The sequence below is a fragment of the Hippocampus comes genome, unplaced genomic scaffold (assembly GCF_001891065.2).
Source record: "Hippocampus comes isolate QL1 unplaced genomic scaffold, H_comes_QL1_v1.1 scaffold158, whole genome shotgun sequence".
Classification (NCBI taxonomy): Eukaryota; Metazoa; Chordata; class Actinopteri; order Syngnathiformes; family Syngnathidae; genus Hippocampus; species Hippocampus comes.
The window spans coordinates 1,378,211-1,395,979 of record NW_017805548.1 but is presented as its reverse complement, the minus strand read 5'-3'; the positions used below and the strand labels follow the sequence as shown (position 1 = coordinate 1,395,979).

General features: G+C 40.0%; 1 protein-coding gene across 1 annotated transcript in view; it reads right to left on the bottom strand.

Moving 5' to 3' along the window:
* sorcs3a (sortilin related VPS10 domain containing receptor 3a) overlaps positions 1–17,769 on the bottom strand; it is a 222,662-nt gene that overhangs the window by 115,355 nt on the left and 89,538 nt on the right. The window contains exons 3-4 of the mRNA XM_019879676.1: positions 8,541–8,640; positions 2,621–2,779 (exon numbers count right to left, since the gene is read on the bottom strand). Of these exons, the coding sequence (XP_019735235.1) occupies positions 2,621–2,779; positions 8,541–8,640 (259 nt within the window). The remainder of the gene's footprint in view (positions 1–2,620; positions 2,780–8,540; positions 8,641–17,769) is intronic.

Sequence of the window (17,769 nt, the reverse complement as noted above, 5' to 3'; positions counted from 1 at the left end):
GTTCATTTACAGCGCACAGGGGCCTGCTCTGTTTAATCTGAAGGCCCCGAGCAAGTTTAATTAACCTGGCAACACAAGCTAGATGAAATATGATTGGTTAAAAACTCTACCATAATAAATAAGTTATTTTTCGAGTGGCTTTCAATGTTATTTAATATAACATTGAAAGCCACTCAACTAAGTGGAAATAATATGACGTAAAGAATACAGAGAATAATTTTGTTAACATATTTATGAAAATAAAATAACAAATTTATGTTATTCTCAGAAAAGTAAATTAATGTTTAGGCCAGCAGCGAAGGCCTTGCTGGCCCTCAGGGTCCGCCACTGGTTTTTCTCCGGGTCCTCCGGTTTCCTCCCACATTCCAAAAACATGCTTGGCAGGCTGATTGAACACTCTAAAATTGTCCCTCGGTGTGAGTGTGAGCGCGGATGGTTGTTCGTCTCTGTGTGCCCTGCGATTGGCTGGCAACCGGTTCAGGGTGTCCCCTGCCTACTGCCCGTAGACAGCTGGGATAGGCTCCCCCGCAACCCTCGTGAGGATAAAGCGGTTCGGAAAATGAATGAATGAATAATTCTCACACACATTATTTAACAGTAGGATGATTTTCATGTCATGTTTTCAGTCTTTCCACAAGGCAGGGGACCATTTCACGCTTTTCATCAGCACAAAGAGCCCTCTGTCCAACCCAATATGCTTAAAGGTTAAATGACTTTCCGAATAATGTGGAACACCCTCCTCAAGAAATGTTGCTTAAATTAGGCTCAGCCAGGGAATTAATGATCAATTTTGTCTATTTTGAGAATTTTTTTTTTTTGTCAGTGAACTCAATTGACAGGACAAAGAAATTCACACGCTTCGCACCAAAAATAAATCCAAATGTTGATTTTGTTTCAAACGTATGTGCATATTAATTTGGGAACACACTCTGTGAAACAGCATTTCAGTTTGTGTCATTTTTTTCTTTCACAATAGAGCGTTTATATAATACCGTCCCTTGGCGGCTGCAAAAAAGACTTTCTTTTCTGCCAGCTAAAGTCTAGATCAATCAGTAATTGTTTCCGCAAACTGCTCACTGAGAAAAGATAAGAGTCTTGAAAGGTCAGTGTGAGTTTATCATCTAAAATAAATAATTATGCTCAATGAAGACAGCGACCTGATTTTTTTTAAAAACAAAAATCAAGAATTATAACACAACAGCTTGCTCCTTTCTATCCCCCCATCATGGATTTCAATATTGTACAAAATAGAATTTCACCCCTGCACGCAAGTACTAAAAGCCCCACTTTCCCCTTGCCTAACATCAACACACTGCTGATTAAATTCAGAGTGACGCAGTTTGAAAACCATTAGTTCGTTACACGCTGAAAATGACCGTTTAAAAGCTGCATGCTGCTGGGTTGAATGTCAAAATGAAGGGTAGAGGCTGTGAGGGGGAATGAAGAGACCACTAACATTGGCGTAAATTCTTTGATTTATTAAATGAAGAACTTTTTTTTTTTTTTTTTAAACCACCCTTAGGATGTCTGCAGATGAGACATTCGGTGCGGAATGAAAACAAGTGCAGCAGAGGCAGTCAGCTTCTGGTGCTTTCTTTTTTTTTGGTGCCAGATTCAGAATGATGATGCAAATGCAAATACAAAATGCATCTGACAGCATGGATCAGACCTGACTGTCTTCCCAGTTGCCAAATACCACCACGCAGCCTTATTGAACTGTTTGGCTCGATTTTTATCTTGTCTTCATTACTGAGGTGTATTTATTCAGTGAGATGTGGCTATGTGGCTGCTATTTATCTTCCCAATTTGATGGTATGCCAGATGCACCGCATATTTTGTATACAGTGTAACGCACAATGGAAGCTGACGAGAGCCTTTTCGCTCATGACGAGGAAATCATGTTGAAACATGGATTCAAAAGCTTGATTTGAATGTAGCGGTTTGCTCCATCAATCAAATGAGGTGCAGACGCCAGCAGCCTCTCTCTCTCTCTCTGTCGCTCTGTCTCTCGGTCCGTTTGTCTCGCTTTCTAATATTGTCACTCATGCTTACACAACACTGTTTGACACGTTCATTTCATTTTTCCGTGCAGAGTAGCTTTTTCATTGTAAGGCTTTCTGTGACAAATGTGTGGAATAAATGACCGTGGGCCGTGGAATCATTGGATAGGGGGACAATTTACAGAGTTACTGTATGCATTGAATACTTGCTCACTCCACATCTAATATGTATGCTCTTTGAAATTGCAAAACTATCTTATGCCCTGTGCTTCAGGAGTCAGACCGCGTTGGATCAAAATGAGCCAGCAATCAATCACCGACACGTTTGACATCATGTATTATACAGTATAGTAAGAAAGAATATGATTTGTGGGGGAAAACATCTTTTTTGTGGATATAGCAGAGTGATCGCAATTACAGAACATTAAAAAAAAAAAAAATGAGGCTCGCAGTGCCACAGGAAATCTAGACTGCCAAAAATACAAAGGGGCAAAACAAGTAGGGGAAGAAGATAAAACACAAGCGAGGCTGAGTTTGACCACATTTGACAACTACATTGGTGTGGCAAACCCTTCCTTTTGCTATTTTCGAATGAAGAATCAAATGTAGCTCAATCTTACCTTCTGATCGTGACTGTAAGCTAAGGCCCAGTCCTCCTCAGTGTGGTGGAATAATAGGCTTAGAATGTAGAAAGTGAGGCGGTACTTCTGGTAGCTGGCTCCTTCATCAGAGCTGATTAGCACACTGCTCTCAAACTCAGGATCAGTCAACACCATAATCTGAGAGAGAGAGAGAAAAAAAAGCTATTTGTTTTTCTTTTCTTCTTTTGGATGGGACAACCAGTTAAATTTCTTGACAGAAGCGATGACAGAAGCATTGTTTTAAAATAACATGACGGAATGAAAAATACAGTTTTGTTTGGCTTGAAAAAAAAATGATGTTCTTAAGTTTGGGGTCACTTAAAAATAGTCTTATTCACTGTTTTATCAATGACGATAACAATTAGAAATACAGTTCTAGACATTGTGTTCTGTTTTTAAGAAAATGAACAGGCATTGCATTTCTTTAAAATGTAAGGATTTTCTGAGTAATCCCAACCTTTTGAATGGCAATGTATACCTGAATACAAATCAATGACTCAATGTTTTATACTCTTTATAAGTGTATAGTATTCATGAATATATTTTTAAGTTGAAATCTTATCGAAAATGGAGACCCTGGCTGAAAAAATGGCGTCCTAAATCATGTAAATCAAGAACATTATGCAGCCAGAACAAATGTGTAAGTTTTCTCAGGATTAGAAATCTAATGTCTCATTTAATGATATATCACCTCAGAAAACAAACAAAAAAAAAAAAAACATTAACAAGAAGACATAACTGAAAATGCAATTCAGGAAGCGAGAAAGTGCAAACACAATTGCTAAATGTGGTTGATTAAGACTTTATCCATGGTTATTGACCATATTGCGACAACAACTGTGCAAAACCTTCTAGCAGACACACACTAAGCCCAGTCGATCCGGTACGGTGTGATTTATCCAGAATGAGTCTTCCATCTCTGATAGAAATGGCAATTTGGCTCTTTGTAAACAGACATTTTTTAAGGCTCAGGTCCTGAAAAATAGATTTTTCGGATCCCAAGTGAATCCTCAATTTTTTTTTTTTTTTTGCTTCCCTTTATAACCAAATTATTTTGTTAAATGAATTATTCATTTAAAATATACATTATATTGAATGCACATATTTTGTATTGCTTCATTAGGTCTCATACATGAAGTGCTTAAAAAAATGGAATACAAATAAAAAAAGAACATCAAAAAAAGTTGTTGGGTTTTTTTTTTCACTATTGTTGGAGCAGCAACTGTTGCATTAGGCATACTTGCACATTCATTAACAGCGGTTCCGTGGCTTGTCTTTTCACCACTCCTCTCTCACTGAAGAAACAGGTGAACGGTATGGTTTTGCCTAATATAGTTTGTTTGTGGAATTTGCCCAATATGAAATTCAAATTTTCCCAAGTCTTCACTTTGCCCTTGAACTATTAACTTTAAAATGCGTCTACATTTGACTTCTTTTTTCGATGCACTCTTTCTTTCTTTATTTATTTTTAACATTTGTGACAGTGCATGTAAATCCTAACAGTGTAGCGATGCTCTCATCTCTGACCTCCCTCCAGTTTATGAGCTCACAGAGCTGCGTGCCTATTACCACCCCCCCTCCGCCTTGTATGGACCAACACATCCAATCGCATGTAGCTTTAAGAGAAGAAAAGAAGAGGAAAAAAAATACAAAATGGGCTCCCAATCAAGAGCCTGCTCCAGTCATTCACTTGAAGGAAAACAGTTGCGATTGACACATCACCAATCTCTCGTACCTCTACTTAATTTTAACATTCAACGCTCTTGTAGCTGTTCGGCCACAACCCAACGTTGGGCTCATCAAACAAGATTGATTTCAGTAAGATGGTATGTTTTAGGACTACGAGAATTCAAAATTTGAATTCGAAAATGATGGTTCTGGAAAGAACCATCATTTTGAAGGCTTGTGCTCTGGCTATGATATCATCGGCTAAAATGATCATCGCTCAGTTTGTTGAGCTAATGAAGGTTTTTTTTTTTTTTTTTTTTTTTTTAAATTCTGTTGTGAGTATCCTTTAAAGTCAATTATGGTGAACAGCATCTATTGAAACCGGCGGCACTGTCTCACTGGTGCGTACAATTAACACTGAAAATATTAGAGCCATCAAATTAGGAGTTGGAGGAATAATTTGAAATACCGTATTTTCCGCACTAAAAGGTGCAGTGAATTATGAGGCGCACCTTCAATGAATGGCCTATTTTGTAATTTTTTTCATATATCGGATGCACTGCATTATAAGGCGCAATCTACAATGCATCCACTAGATGGAGCTACGCTCCTTCTGTTCGACTCAAGAGGCGTTCATGACTGCATTTCCTTGAGCGTAGCACCAACAGAACGATCAAATGTTGTCTTATCTGTTTAAGAGGGAGGAAATTTCATCTGTGCGCACATTTGACAATAGAATTGTACTTGACTTGACTTGAGATGTCAGTAAAATGTAGGAGACTGGACTGTCTCAGAAGTGTTTGTTATTTATTCCTTTGTTGTGCACTGTATTCACAAATGAGGAAATACCTAAATAAATTCTGTAGGGGGGAGCTATACAATTTATTTTGTGATTTACTCGCTTGATTTTCTGTTTTGATGCATTGTTTTCAATTTTCGCAGTTTCATTTAAGGAATCATTAATTTACGTTTTTCGGAGGCGGTCATGAACGCCTCTCGAGTCGAACGAAAGAAGAGAAGGCACGGAGACGGACAAAGACATATCTGTATTTGTTGAGACTGTGAAAACCATTAATAAAGTGTGTGTTTTAAAAAAACAACACCACAGCTCTCCTTTTTTCAGAGCTGCAACACAAAGTTATTCAATAAAGCAGCGACACAGGTCACTGAATCAACAGCAAGGTATAACATTGTAAGCATGTCTCCAGCAAGGAGCCATTTTGGGGGCCGGCGTATAACCATAATGACCATATACAAGGCGCACCGGATTTTAAGGTGTGCTGGGAGCTTTTAAGAAAATGGGTGACTTTTCAGTGTGCCTTATAGTGCGGAAAATACGGTATACTGTATATTTTTTAAATATGATAAAATGGCATCATAGGAGTGATATACAAGTTTTATAGGGACGAACAACCATTCACCCCCACATCCACACTGTTACTGAGTGGGAACCAATCCAAAGCTGCCCGCACACAAGCCAGGCGAGTGTACCAATAGACCATCAATAACTTTTATTTGAAATATCATATCCTTAATATGTTTACGAATAAATGTTGCAGCCATTAGCCAGATACACAAAAAATATTAAAATAAAGTGAGCAACTCTGGTGCCAGAGCAATGATATGCCTTCTCGTATCACAAGTGACTCAGTGTGAAAGAAATGGCACAACAGGATATATTTCAAACAGATAACTGTATTTTTATTTTATTCCAAATAATGCATTTCAAAATGTATTTTATTAAAACGTAGGCTGGGTCAAAGATGTTGATTAAAAGACTGATCATTGATGGTTTCAAAAACTCAACATGGAAACATAAAATTCATTCATGATTGACGGAAGACCAGTATGAGTATAAAAGGGGTGTCTGAGTGAACAACTCATTCAAAAAAGAGAACAATTTATATACACACACACACACACACACACACACACACACACACACGTTTAGTGTGAGTAACTCTGTATGTGGATGCTTGCATACACGTGTGTGAATTTTATTCAATATAAAAATGGATGTTGATAATTGATAACGTTTCCAAGTTTTTTTTTTTTTTTTTTTTTTTTGTGAATCCCCTGAGATAGCTCTGGCCACCTATGGCTACCCCAAGGATAAAAGTCTCGCTTCGCCACTGTACAAATATTTGTCAGTTGGACATTTGTGACTCAAGGAGCACCTGTTGTTATGTTTCTGTTTGCTTACGTTTGGTTTTGTTCCCTCATGTGCCCTTTTGGTCACCATTGTACTGTCTCACTTCTGCATAATTTAACAAGCTTAACGTATCACTCCGTTACAGCCACCTGTTCTCGTCATCAGTGTCACTTGTGTTTAACCAATCAGCTCCCTCGACCCTTTGTGTCTTGTCGAGGTGTTTCTCGTTGTCTTGTCACTTTGCTTGTATTTAGTTCCCTGAGTTCTGTCAGTATTTGTTGGGTCATTGTGAGTGTGCGCGCGATATGTGAGCATCTGTGTGATTCGCTCCTGTCACATTTTGTTTTCTGTCAGAGGTTTCTTTTGTTACTTTGGCTTCCTTGTGATTTCCAGGACTTTGTTTGAATACTTCTCGTTAGTAATTTTCCAGTGCACTCTTGTTTGCATTTTTGTTAAATACATCTTGGTCACTCCACCCTGCGTCTCCTTGCCTGTTCCTTGCTTTTTGGGGTCCTACAACTACAGTTCCACCACGAAAAACTGGACACCTGTATTACGAAGGTGGCTAACACTACCATTTGAGGAACAATAATGTGCGTATTTCATTTCATCCAGATTTTTGAGACAGATGTTACAAAATAAATATTTGATACCAGACCTTTTAGAGTATCATGCGGCTCAAGTTGTAAATTGAAAGAGCTTTCAGACAGCTTGTGATGTTAATCAATGATGAAGTTTCAAACATTCATTTTAGTAGTGATGGGTCCATGAGGCCTCATGAGACATGTCGACACGCTGACACACTGTGTTGATACTGTGCTGATACTGTGTCACTGACCACTGCCACCTGCTGGACCTTCAAAATCCCTGCAGCCAACCCGCCTTACAGACTGAACTGACTGATTTGATGAAGTGTATACAATGCACTACCTCACTTTACCCACAATAGCCACAAGTGCCATTGTTTATGTTGTTGTTTATGTTGTTTATATTGTTTATATCGTCTATACTGTTTATACTGTTCAGATTACATATGTTTTTTATACAGTGTAGCTGCTATACCTTCTTAGCTGTGTGTGTTTAATGCACAGCATGTTTGCATGCATATTTGCACTGAGGATTGAGAGGAAGAAATTTCATCTATGCTGCATGTCATACATAAAGCATATTTGACAAGATGACCTTGACCCTTGACAATATCGTTCACATCCATGCATTCATATTGTATCATTCAATGTGTTTCAATAATGTGAAAATCATGTGAATGAGGATGCTTGAGGGCTTTGTCTTCACAAATTTTTATTTAGAAAAATAAGATGCTCTAGTGTTTTATATTTCAGTCTGTTGTGTTTCGTGCATGCTATTTCCCCTGCTGTGGAGAACACACACACAATGGAATAAGACGTCAAAAATCCGAGAGGCACTTGGTGAGACAAGGAGATGCTGATGTAATGATGGTCAGCAGACAAGGTTTATGTTTTATGTGACTTTTAATAACAACGTGACAGAGTCATCAAACATGCGGTGTGCTCACTCGCAGTCACTTCCTGGAACTCCCCCTTATAGGCGGGACCTCTCAATCAACTGGAGTATGACGTACAGTACAAACGTTCATAAAGCACTTCTCATATAATAATAGCCTATTATATGACAGCCGACACGACGCTCGAAGTCAGACGGACACGTTTTTCTGACAATCTGTGTGTTTTCCGTTTTGCCCAAATATGTATTTTTATTCGAGCGAGGGTGAGGTCTGGCTTGTTTCGGCAAGCGGCATCGTGTAGCTAGACGCACTTCCTTATAAACACTGTGTGGCGGGCTTTTGCTGCGTCGACGCCCCCTGGACTGAGTCGACTCTGCCTGGACTGTGTCACGCAGCCTGGCAGTCCAGGCTTCGCCGACGCAATTCACATGTTGATCACGTGATCTCATGAAGCAGCACACGCACCGACACGTGGATTGCTCTGTGACCCCGACGCATGCGTCAACGCATTGGTGTGGCTGGACCCATCACTACATTTTAGTCCTCACATAGAGGCTGAAAATAAATAAGGGTTAAAAAAACATGCAGCATCTTACCTTTCTCTTGTTGGTTGGACAGACATAAAGGTAACTCAGAACAGTCTTGGATCCAACTTTGTCATTCATTTTCTCATATGTGGAGCCTGAGTCAGAAGATCTGAACAACCAAAAAAAAAAAAAAAAAGGAAAATATAGTCAGTAGGCTCCAAGAAGCTAAGTAGCTCAACAAACCAAGGATGGTTAAAATAATGTGTGTGTGTGTGTGTGTGTGTGTGTATATATATACACACACACACACACACACACACACACACACACTGTATTTTTGCAAGAATGAAACAGAAGAAAGTAGAACAACCTCATGGACGGGAGTGAAACATCTGCTAATCGAAAAGATGGGGCTAGAGGGCATCTGCCAATTATATAAGGCAGCCAAAAGAAAGAAACCCTTCAAAAGTGTTTAGGGAGCAGCATTGTAAATAATTAATTCCCTCCAAATAGCTGAATCTACAATAAAATATGACAAGTGCAATAAACTAAAATAAAAACATGTGGGCATTCCGGTATCCAAAGGCTTTAATAATGTAGGAGTGAGAATGAGCCTGTTAGGTTGCCTGGTCCCTCAAGAGCAGTGACTCTCAACCACTTTGCCATAGCACATACATAGCCTGAAATATCATGAGGTGTGCCACAGGATATCAACACATTTCACTGTATTGGTCAGGAAATTTGCATTAAGTACAAATAATGCATCTTTGTTCATTTATCTGTGTCCAGGAAGCACGATGAAATGCTCTTTCATGAGATGGAAGAGGATGCAGTCAACCTGTTGCTTTTCAGACAACGGAATTATTTGTATTATTTTATTATTTGTGTTCAATTTTCAGGCCCGGATTTCATCTTGAGTAAGTACATATGTGAGGAAATTGTGACAAGATTTAGCACTGTTTGAATATAATTGGTTACTGGTTTTTTTTTTGGGGGGGGGGGGTTACAAAATATTTACGTTGGCTCAAGAGAACGGCAACGTGGATCTGTTTTCACAAGTAAGTCCAAAACTTGACTTTAAATCGAATATTATGACATTTCCAGCACAACACTGACAAGTCACCCTAACTAGAAGTCAGGAGTCTTCAAATACTGCCTCTTGCTGGGACAGAATAGCTTTAATTAGATGTGGCAAATGTAGCAAAGCAAATACATATACACCAGTGGCGGATGCTGGTCTGTCAAGGAGGGGAAGCTCAATTTCGGCCTACATCATAAAATGTGTCCGTTTATTTATACGTGGATTCTACTCTCCGTTCCTTTTCAAGAAAATTATCTGTGACCCTGTCATACCAACAAGGCGTCTTTTCCAGGGACTTAACGAGTGTCCTACAACGACAGCAACTACAATAAAACGCCCACTGTCCATAGACTCCCAGAGACGCTGAGCATCCGACGGGCGGGACAAAACCAGCATTTGTCCAATGACTCGTCTACACTGAACTCTCCAGACGCTCAGCGTCCACAAAGTTTCAAGCACAGTGAAGCTGTGAATGAATGTGAAGTGAGTTGCGTCATAACCAGTAATAAGCAGCTGATTCGGAAAAAAACTTGAGCGCGTTGTAGCGCATATTTAGTCAATGACATGTACACACAATTGTATGTACACGCATTTGATCACTTATTTTTTGACATTTTAGGGGAAGCTGAGCTTCCCTTGCAGTCTTAGAGCAATCGCCTCTGATATACACAAATGTATGTCATAATTTTTATAAATTAGTAATTTGAGGATTAGTTGTGGTGTTTATTGTACAGCGAAGGTTCACAGTTCTTTCCACCTTTATAACTTAGTATGGTCTTTTATTGGGCCTCAGTGTCAATCAACGTGATGCAGTTGCTACCAAGATCTTTTCCTGCCTTTGGAAGTTACACGTGGCACCAGTCCCTTTTTAGATTAGCTGTCCACTTGAAAGTGAAGATGATGCCAATTTTAGCTTCACCCACCCGACCTTTTGATTTTATTTATTTATCTATTTTTACCCAGGTTGTGCTGCTTGGACTTGGAGGTTTTGATGAAATTGCAAAACATCCCTGATTGAAATGTATCTGCAAATGCTTCAGAGAGAAACTGTTGTTGTTATGATTATAGAGCAGAATTATTATTCAGAGACTCATTTCTACACTATCTTACAGTGGTGAGGTGTTTTACTGATGATAAGTCTGATGTTCAAGATGTTGGGGGAGGCATAATGCATTTTGACTCATAGCTACTTATTCGACACTGTAGTTTTTAATTTGATATCTGGATATTCATATAAACTACAAACTTGTACGACAGGGCATGCCTTTGTGTGTGGTGGTTCTGTTTGCTTTGGATTGTTGTGTTGACAATTGGGAGGATGAGGGATATTTGGGAATCGGAATGATGGAATGAAAAAAAAGATAATGGATCAAAGATTTACTAATATCTCACGAAGAGAAAAAAAAATTGTCAACACGTAGTGCTCATTTGAGATTCTTGATTTCTATTGTCTTTCCTCTTTATTTGCAATCGAGGGACAATGTAGATTAGAGAACATCGCGGCAATGAAATGGAAATGCACACAATTATAGGCAAAAATCCACATAAATATCCGTACAGCCAAAATCCATTGGTAGTCCCCTTGCCAAAAAGAACATGGCAATATGACCTGATATTTAAAAAAAAAACAAAAAAAAGTTGATCGCAAAACAAAATACAGCTGCAATATTCAAACCGCAACTACCGGTAGCTAACAAACTAATTAATTGACTAATAACCCGACGACAGGTATTAATGTAGACAAATTTGATTGTCAGTTAGCCATTTGTTTAAATTGTATTGAAATAGGTTGGACTCTGTTTTGTGGGATTGCATTCCACTCATAACCTGCCCTCTAAAACAATAACAACAAAAAAAAGACGAAACCTCATTGCAGGTGATGTAAATTATAAGAGGCTACGGAGTGGAAGAGGGGCTAACGCAGGGGTGTCAAACGTACGGCCCGCGGGCCGGATCCGGCCCGCAAAGGACTTTAATCCGGCCCGCGAGATGATTATGTAAAGCAGTGGTGTCAAACATGCGGTCCGCGGGCCGTTCAATCAGGCCCCACGGGATAATTTAAAAGTGAAGAAAATGCATAAAAGACACAGAATAAATATTTTTAATAAGGTGCAATTCATTGAGTATCCGCTAGGGGACACTGTTTTGATCAGAGAACAAGACAACAGCAGCCTCAGTCCATCACTGAGACAGACCCATGACAGCAGACGCTATCAATAGCACTCTCACATTTACACATTTAATAGCACGCTCCTTAGTTTGTAAGGTGTAGGCAGGGATTACATTTAGATTTTATATGCACGTGTAAATGGTTTAAAACTTCCTTTCTTTATGAATCTCGTTTAATCTTAAAGTGCATTACTATATTTTTCAAAACCAATTACTTGTTAAAGTTTGTACAATCAGTGGGATCAGTTGCAATGCATATATGTGAATGATAAAAGTAAATTGCACATTTGTCGAAGGAAATGTAAGGTGCTTCATGAAATGTTTTGTAAAAGATATGTTCATTTAATTTCAACATTTTCCTAATGTTCTTGTGCTTCTTTATACCAAAACAAAGGAAAGACATGTTGTTTTGGTTATTTATAGCAAAGTATGGTATCATTTTAATGGTCCGGCCCACTTGACATCTACCCAGGCCGTATGTGGCCCACCATGTGAAATGAGTTTGACACCCCTGGGCTAACGTGACAGATATACAAGGCAGCAGTCCGTAAAATGTGTTCCCATCTTAGTAACCTGTATGTATTGAGGGTTGTGCAATGATGGTAGGATCTTCATGTTTTAAACCAATAATTTTAAGTGCTTGGCTTGCCCTAGGTGGGTGGACAGTAATTAACATGAGACATTATAAGGGAAAACATTTACACTGATGCAGCTTCTGTCTACAAATCATTAATAAGATACATGAAATTTGCTAGTGTGAAATTGAGAATTGGATTCACTTTTTCAAGATGATGTTTACAAGTCAAATTGTTAATGAACATAATGCCTAAGTATTTAAATGGGTGATGCCCAACCTTTTCTAACCGAAGAGCCACTTTTCAAACAGCCAGCCTCCCACTATTGGCCCATCCTTGGATGTGCACTCATGTATGTGCACACATAAACACACGCACATACACATGCCGTGATGAGCAACAACCATATCGGACCCTAACATGAACGAAACAGAAAAATAAACTAGATACAAGACAAGCGTGAATTTGTTAAAAGGAAATCGCTGCCTACATTAGTGGGACACCTGACACAGGGAAGCACTTTTGTAGCATGTTAAGTGCAGAAACATCACTATCGTAGCTCGCGTGTACCATTTTAAAATGCTGCTCCTGGCACTCCAGATTACCTTTCTTAGCCAATGACATAAGTTCATTGCAGATCAAACAAGACAGTGAATGACAATAAACAAAAAAATGTAAAAATCTCAGCGGCTCTCATCGCCAGCTGCAATTGCAGACTGCTGAAGTTCCTGTGTCGCGGTTAAAGGAGACAAACTTTTTTGTGGCCGTGAGACTGATATGATGCTTAGCATGCAGGGTACACTAACACAAAAATATGTACCGGTATTAATAACATGCACACAAACATTTTTTCCCCTCTCCAGATTTCTCCCTACACCCACCGCAGTCGACTTGGGACCAGTTCTTGGACTATCGGTCGACCACAATCGGTCAAGCACTCTTGATTGAAATTAATTGACAGTTTGGATTTTCTGTTCAGAAATAAAAACATGAGGTTCTAAGTGTGATTCATTTGTTTGGTTAATAAACAGCAATAATTTTGGAAGCATTAAGTTGTAAATGAAAGTTACTCAACCGGTTTACATACTGTAATATTTGTGAGATGCTCAGCAGCCTCAGAATGGTCTTAAGCCTTTACAAAAATCACCATATGATCTGTATACATCATGATACATTGCACCTTTGAAACACAAATGGTAGATCATTTATATGTATGAAGACAAAGACAAAACAGAATTGGACCTAAGACCGAACCTTGTGGAATACCAGTGACAACAATCTTGAAAGTAGATTTTGGACAAACTATTTTAACACACTGAGATTAGGTAATGAGATACGATTTAAAACAATTGGAAGTATCGATCCATGCATTATCTGAACTGTTTTATCCTCACGAGGGTCGCGGGGCGTGCTGGAGCCTATCCCAGCTGTCTTCGAGCAGTATTTAGTGTACACCCTGAATTGTTTGCCCGCCAATCACAGGGCACATGAAGACAAGCAAACATTCGTGCTCACAATCACACCTAGGGACAAGTTAGAGTGTTACATTAACCTGCCACGCCGGAGAAAACCCAATGCCGGAACGAGGATAGAACATGCAAACTCCACAAGGAATGCTGGAGTGGGAATCGAACCCCGCAACTCTGCACTGTGAGGCAGACATGCTAAACAGTCGACCACCAAAAGCTGAAAGGGAAAGAAAAGGTCAGGTATTGGCCACACCAGACCGGCTTCTGTTGTGCAAACAGCAAACAGAAATGTCCCCCTCCGGCTCCCGACACCGGTCTGAAAGATCAGGATCACTCAAGAGGCCCGACTGCCAGAATAGATGCTGAATGTCACCCATCTTAATTGCAAACACAAGTCTCTCTGAAGTTGGCTGTATGACTCATAAGGTCTTTTTATGGATCATAAGTCTTTTCATTTTTGAATGCATGACATTGGGTAATTTATGTATTTATGTATATTGTATTCTCTTTTAATGATCGAGCAAGTGCTTTTATAACATGTGAGGACATGTTATAAAAGCCTTCCACCACAATAAAAACGACATGAACAGTTAGCAACCACAATGTTGGACTTACTGTAGATAAGCTAACCTTGAGCATAGATTATTTTATTTATTCTTCCATTGCTATTACTTTTTGTTCCGATTATTTTCCAGCGGTTTAGGGGCCCTGTGGCACCATGCTGCATCACACAGCTCTTCCTTGGTTCTATTGTAGACAACTGGTTTGGGGAAGCAGACTCACAGTGTTCAATGGGCATATTCTAATGTGTGTGAGGTGTAGTGAGCATCGACTCCACCACACACTATAAGAGCAGTAAGCAAACACGTGACAATTTTTTTGTCATGAGTGGGTCACTCACATTTTAAAAATTTCTACATATGTTCAAAATCTGTATGTGGTTCCATATGGACTAGTTTAAAAATCCATGCACGTCAAAAGCTCAGCAATGTCACTACGCTGTTTTTAAATGACATCAGCTAATATATGCGTAGGACAGTGGTCTCAAACTGTAGCCCAAATGTGGTCCGCAGGGAGTTAGTTTGAGGCCCTTGCCTTGATATACAATACAATACAATACATGCTGATTTATATAGCGCTTTCACAACAGCGGCAGCTGTAACAAAGCGCTTAACAAAACAGTTAACATAAAGTAAAATAATAAACACAACACATAACATAAAACACGGACAGTTGTGCAGTCCTAACCACTTTTCCGGGACACGCTTTGTTGTTTGAAGCAGTTAGAGATGAAAGAAGAGAATCAAAGTGTCCTTTCACCAGTGGATCAGAGAGGGCATGCTCAAAATGTGCACACGTTGGCTACAAGCTAAGTTTCAAAGTCAACAAGCTGTAGCATCCATTGACGAAAAAAGAGATTGGTTCACTTCTCCTGTCCCATGGAAATCCATTTCAATTCCAAGCGGCGACTCTCGGTTCCAAATACGCATCGGCGCTCTGCGCCAACGCTCCTCTCTCCTCATCCTCAACTTCAAGCCATCCATCCAGCCGCACCAACGCCGACTGTCCAACAGCGCCGACATCTCCACTGAACAAAACGGGGTTGTGAAAAATGCTGCCCATTACAGGCGCAAAAAACACAAGCGCCCCAGGTCTGTCCAGCACCGACAGTCAATGGCGCCGACATTCCTCCCAATCAAAATCTGTGCTGGTACAGGCGTGCTGCCGAGAAGGCGCAACCACCAAGCACAGATACTTCTCCTTTGACGAATGTCGTGGCCAAAAAACGCTGAAAACAGTCCATATCAGGTCCACACGATGAAACAACAAACAAAATGTGACAAAACAAAAGACAAAAACAACAAAAAAGAACAAAAAAGCAAGGCTCTTGAAGAGCACTTGCAGAAGGCTGCCTACTCGGGCGATATGAACGTTTAATGTTGGTCGGGCCCGCGCGAGTTTGATATGGATGCTGTATGTGTAAGCACTACCTCCGTGCTGAAGAGTTAGGTCCGTCTCATTTGAAGGCCGACAACTTCGGAGCACGCGGCAACGTGACCGTGCCCACGGTGCCCGTTACCAGCTTGAGCACACGTGTAAACCACGGATGTAAACAACCCCCCTCTGCTGCTGAATACACACTTAAACAGACAAACAACACGCCAGTGTGGCTGTCACTGGAGCCGGGTGCTCCGAAGCACCAGACCTGATGTTACACATGCACAAGAACAGAGAAAATTAGTGCTAAGACGCTAACACAGAGCTAGCACTATTCCATACACACAAGTGAAGTTTTATGTGAATGTGTCCGTGTTAGCATTACCTCCATGCTCGCCAATAGCTAAACTTTTCAAACTTTATTAAATGTTTTATTTATTTAATTTATTATTAAACTGACACCACAAACACTTTGTGTTTCCATGGTTTTTGACTTCCAACCAATTACTAATTGTGCCATGTACGACATCATATGCAGGCACAGGACCCTTAGCCGATCTAGTACCAGCGGAAATTGTGTTTATTTTTTTCATCTGATTTAGTGTAGAAAAATAAAAAATAAGATATTTGAGAACAGTGAAATGTTTTATCAGAGCTTTTTGTGTGGAACCACAGCACTGAAAAAGTGTAGGCTAGCAGAAGCAAAAACATTGAAGAAATATATATAATTTTTTTTTTCTTGTTTTTTTAATGAATGCATTTTTTGGGAAAACCTGATGCGGCCCAGTCTCTCCCAGACCGTAGCTCCAGCGGCCCCCAGGTAAATTGAGTTTGAGATCCCTGGTGTAGAGACATGTCTCCAGGATACTCTGTTGGGGTTAATTTGAGCACAAAATGGATGTTGCATATGAATCTGCATTTGAAGCAGAACAGAGACGCAACAATTACAACACAATACACTCAGACATTCAATTCATATTCATCAGCATCCGAGAGATGAAAAACACATCATATGTTTGTTGAACCAAATACAACAGCAGGTCAAATTTCTCTCCTGAAATTCACAGACATGTAAGTCTCCAAAAGCAAGACAGACCGAGTGAGGAATGTTACCCAGGTGGACAACCAACCCTCAGGCAAAATCAAGCCGAAGGACTCTGAACACTCGTTGACTGATTTGCTTGAAAAACCTTCTCAGCACCACTGAACCGAAGACTTATAATACAGCGCTAAAAGGTCAACAGAAGAGATGCTTGGTTTCATGGCGGACATTTCCACTACAATTGTCTAAACTGCAAATAGCTCCGGTCTTTGGACCTGTGAAAAGACTCTCTGGGATGACGTCAATTCTGTTACTCGACAAAAGCTTACAGTCAGAAAAATAACAAAATTAAAGCACTATTTCTCATCTATCTATCTATCTATCTATCTAGATATCTATCTATCTATCTATCTATCTATCTATCTATCGATTTATGTATATAATGTGTGTGTCTGTGTGTCTGTGTGTTTTCCTGAATAGGGTTGTGGGTTCTGGAGCCTTTCCAAGCTGTCTTCAGGCAACAGGCACACTCAACTGTTGCCAGCCAGTCGCAGGGCACACAGACAAACAACCATTCACGCACACAATCACATGTGAGGACAATATAGAGCACATATGTCAGAGTACCGGCCCGCGGGCCAAATCCGGCCCGCGAGAATGTTTTCAGTGGCCCCTGGGATGATACTGATTTATTATTAGAACCGGCCCGCGGACCGCAGCAAGCCGAGAGCCCGCAGAGCTTTTACACGCACCAATACTACATTTCCCACAATGCAACGGTGACGCGCCAAGCAGTCGGTGGCTTTATTTAAATATTTATTAGTCTAGCAGTCGTTCCCATAACGGTGACATTAGCTTTCAGATACCCATCAAAAATGGCAAAACGGAAGGCGGACACTGAGAACCGGGGGTTTTAAACAAGGTGGGAGTCGAAGTACATGTTCATGGACGTAGCTGGAAAACCTGTGTGTCTTCTGTGCGGAGAAAGTGTGGCGCGATTGAAATAGTGTAATCTGAGACGACA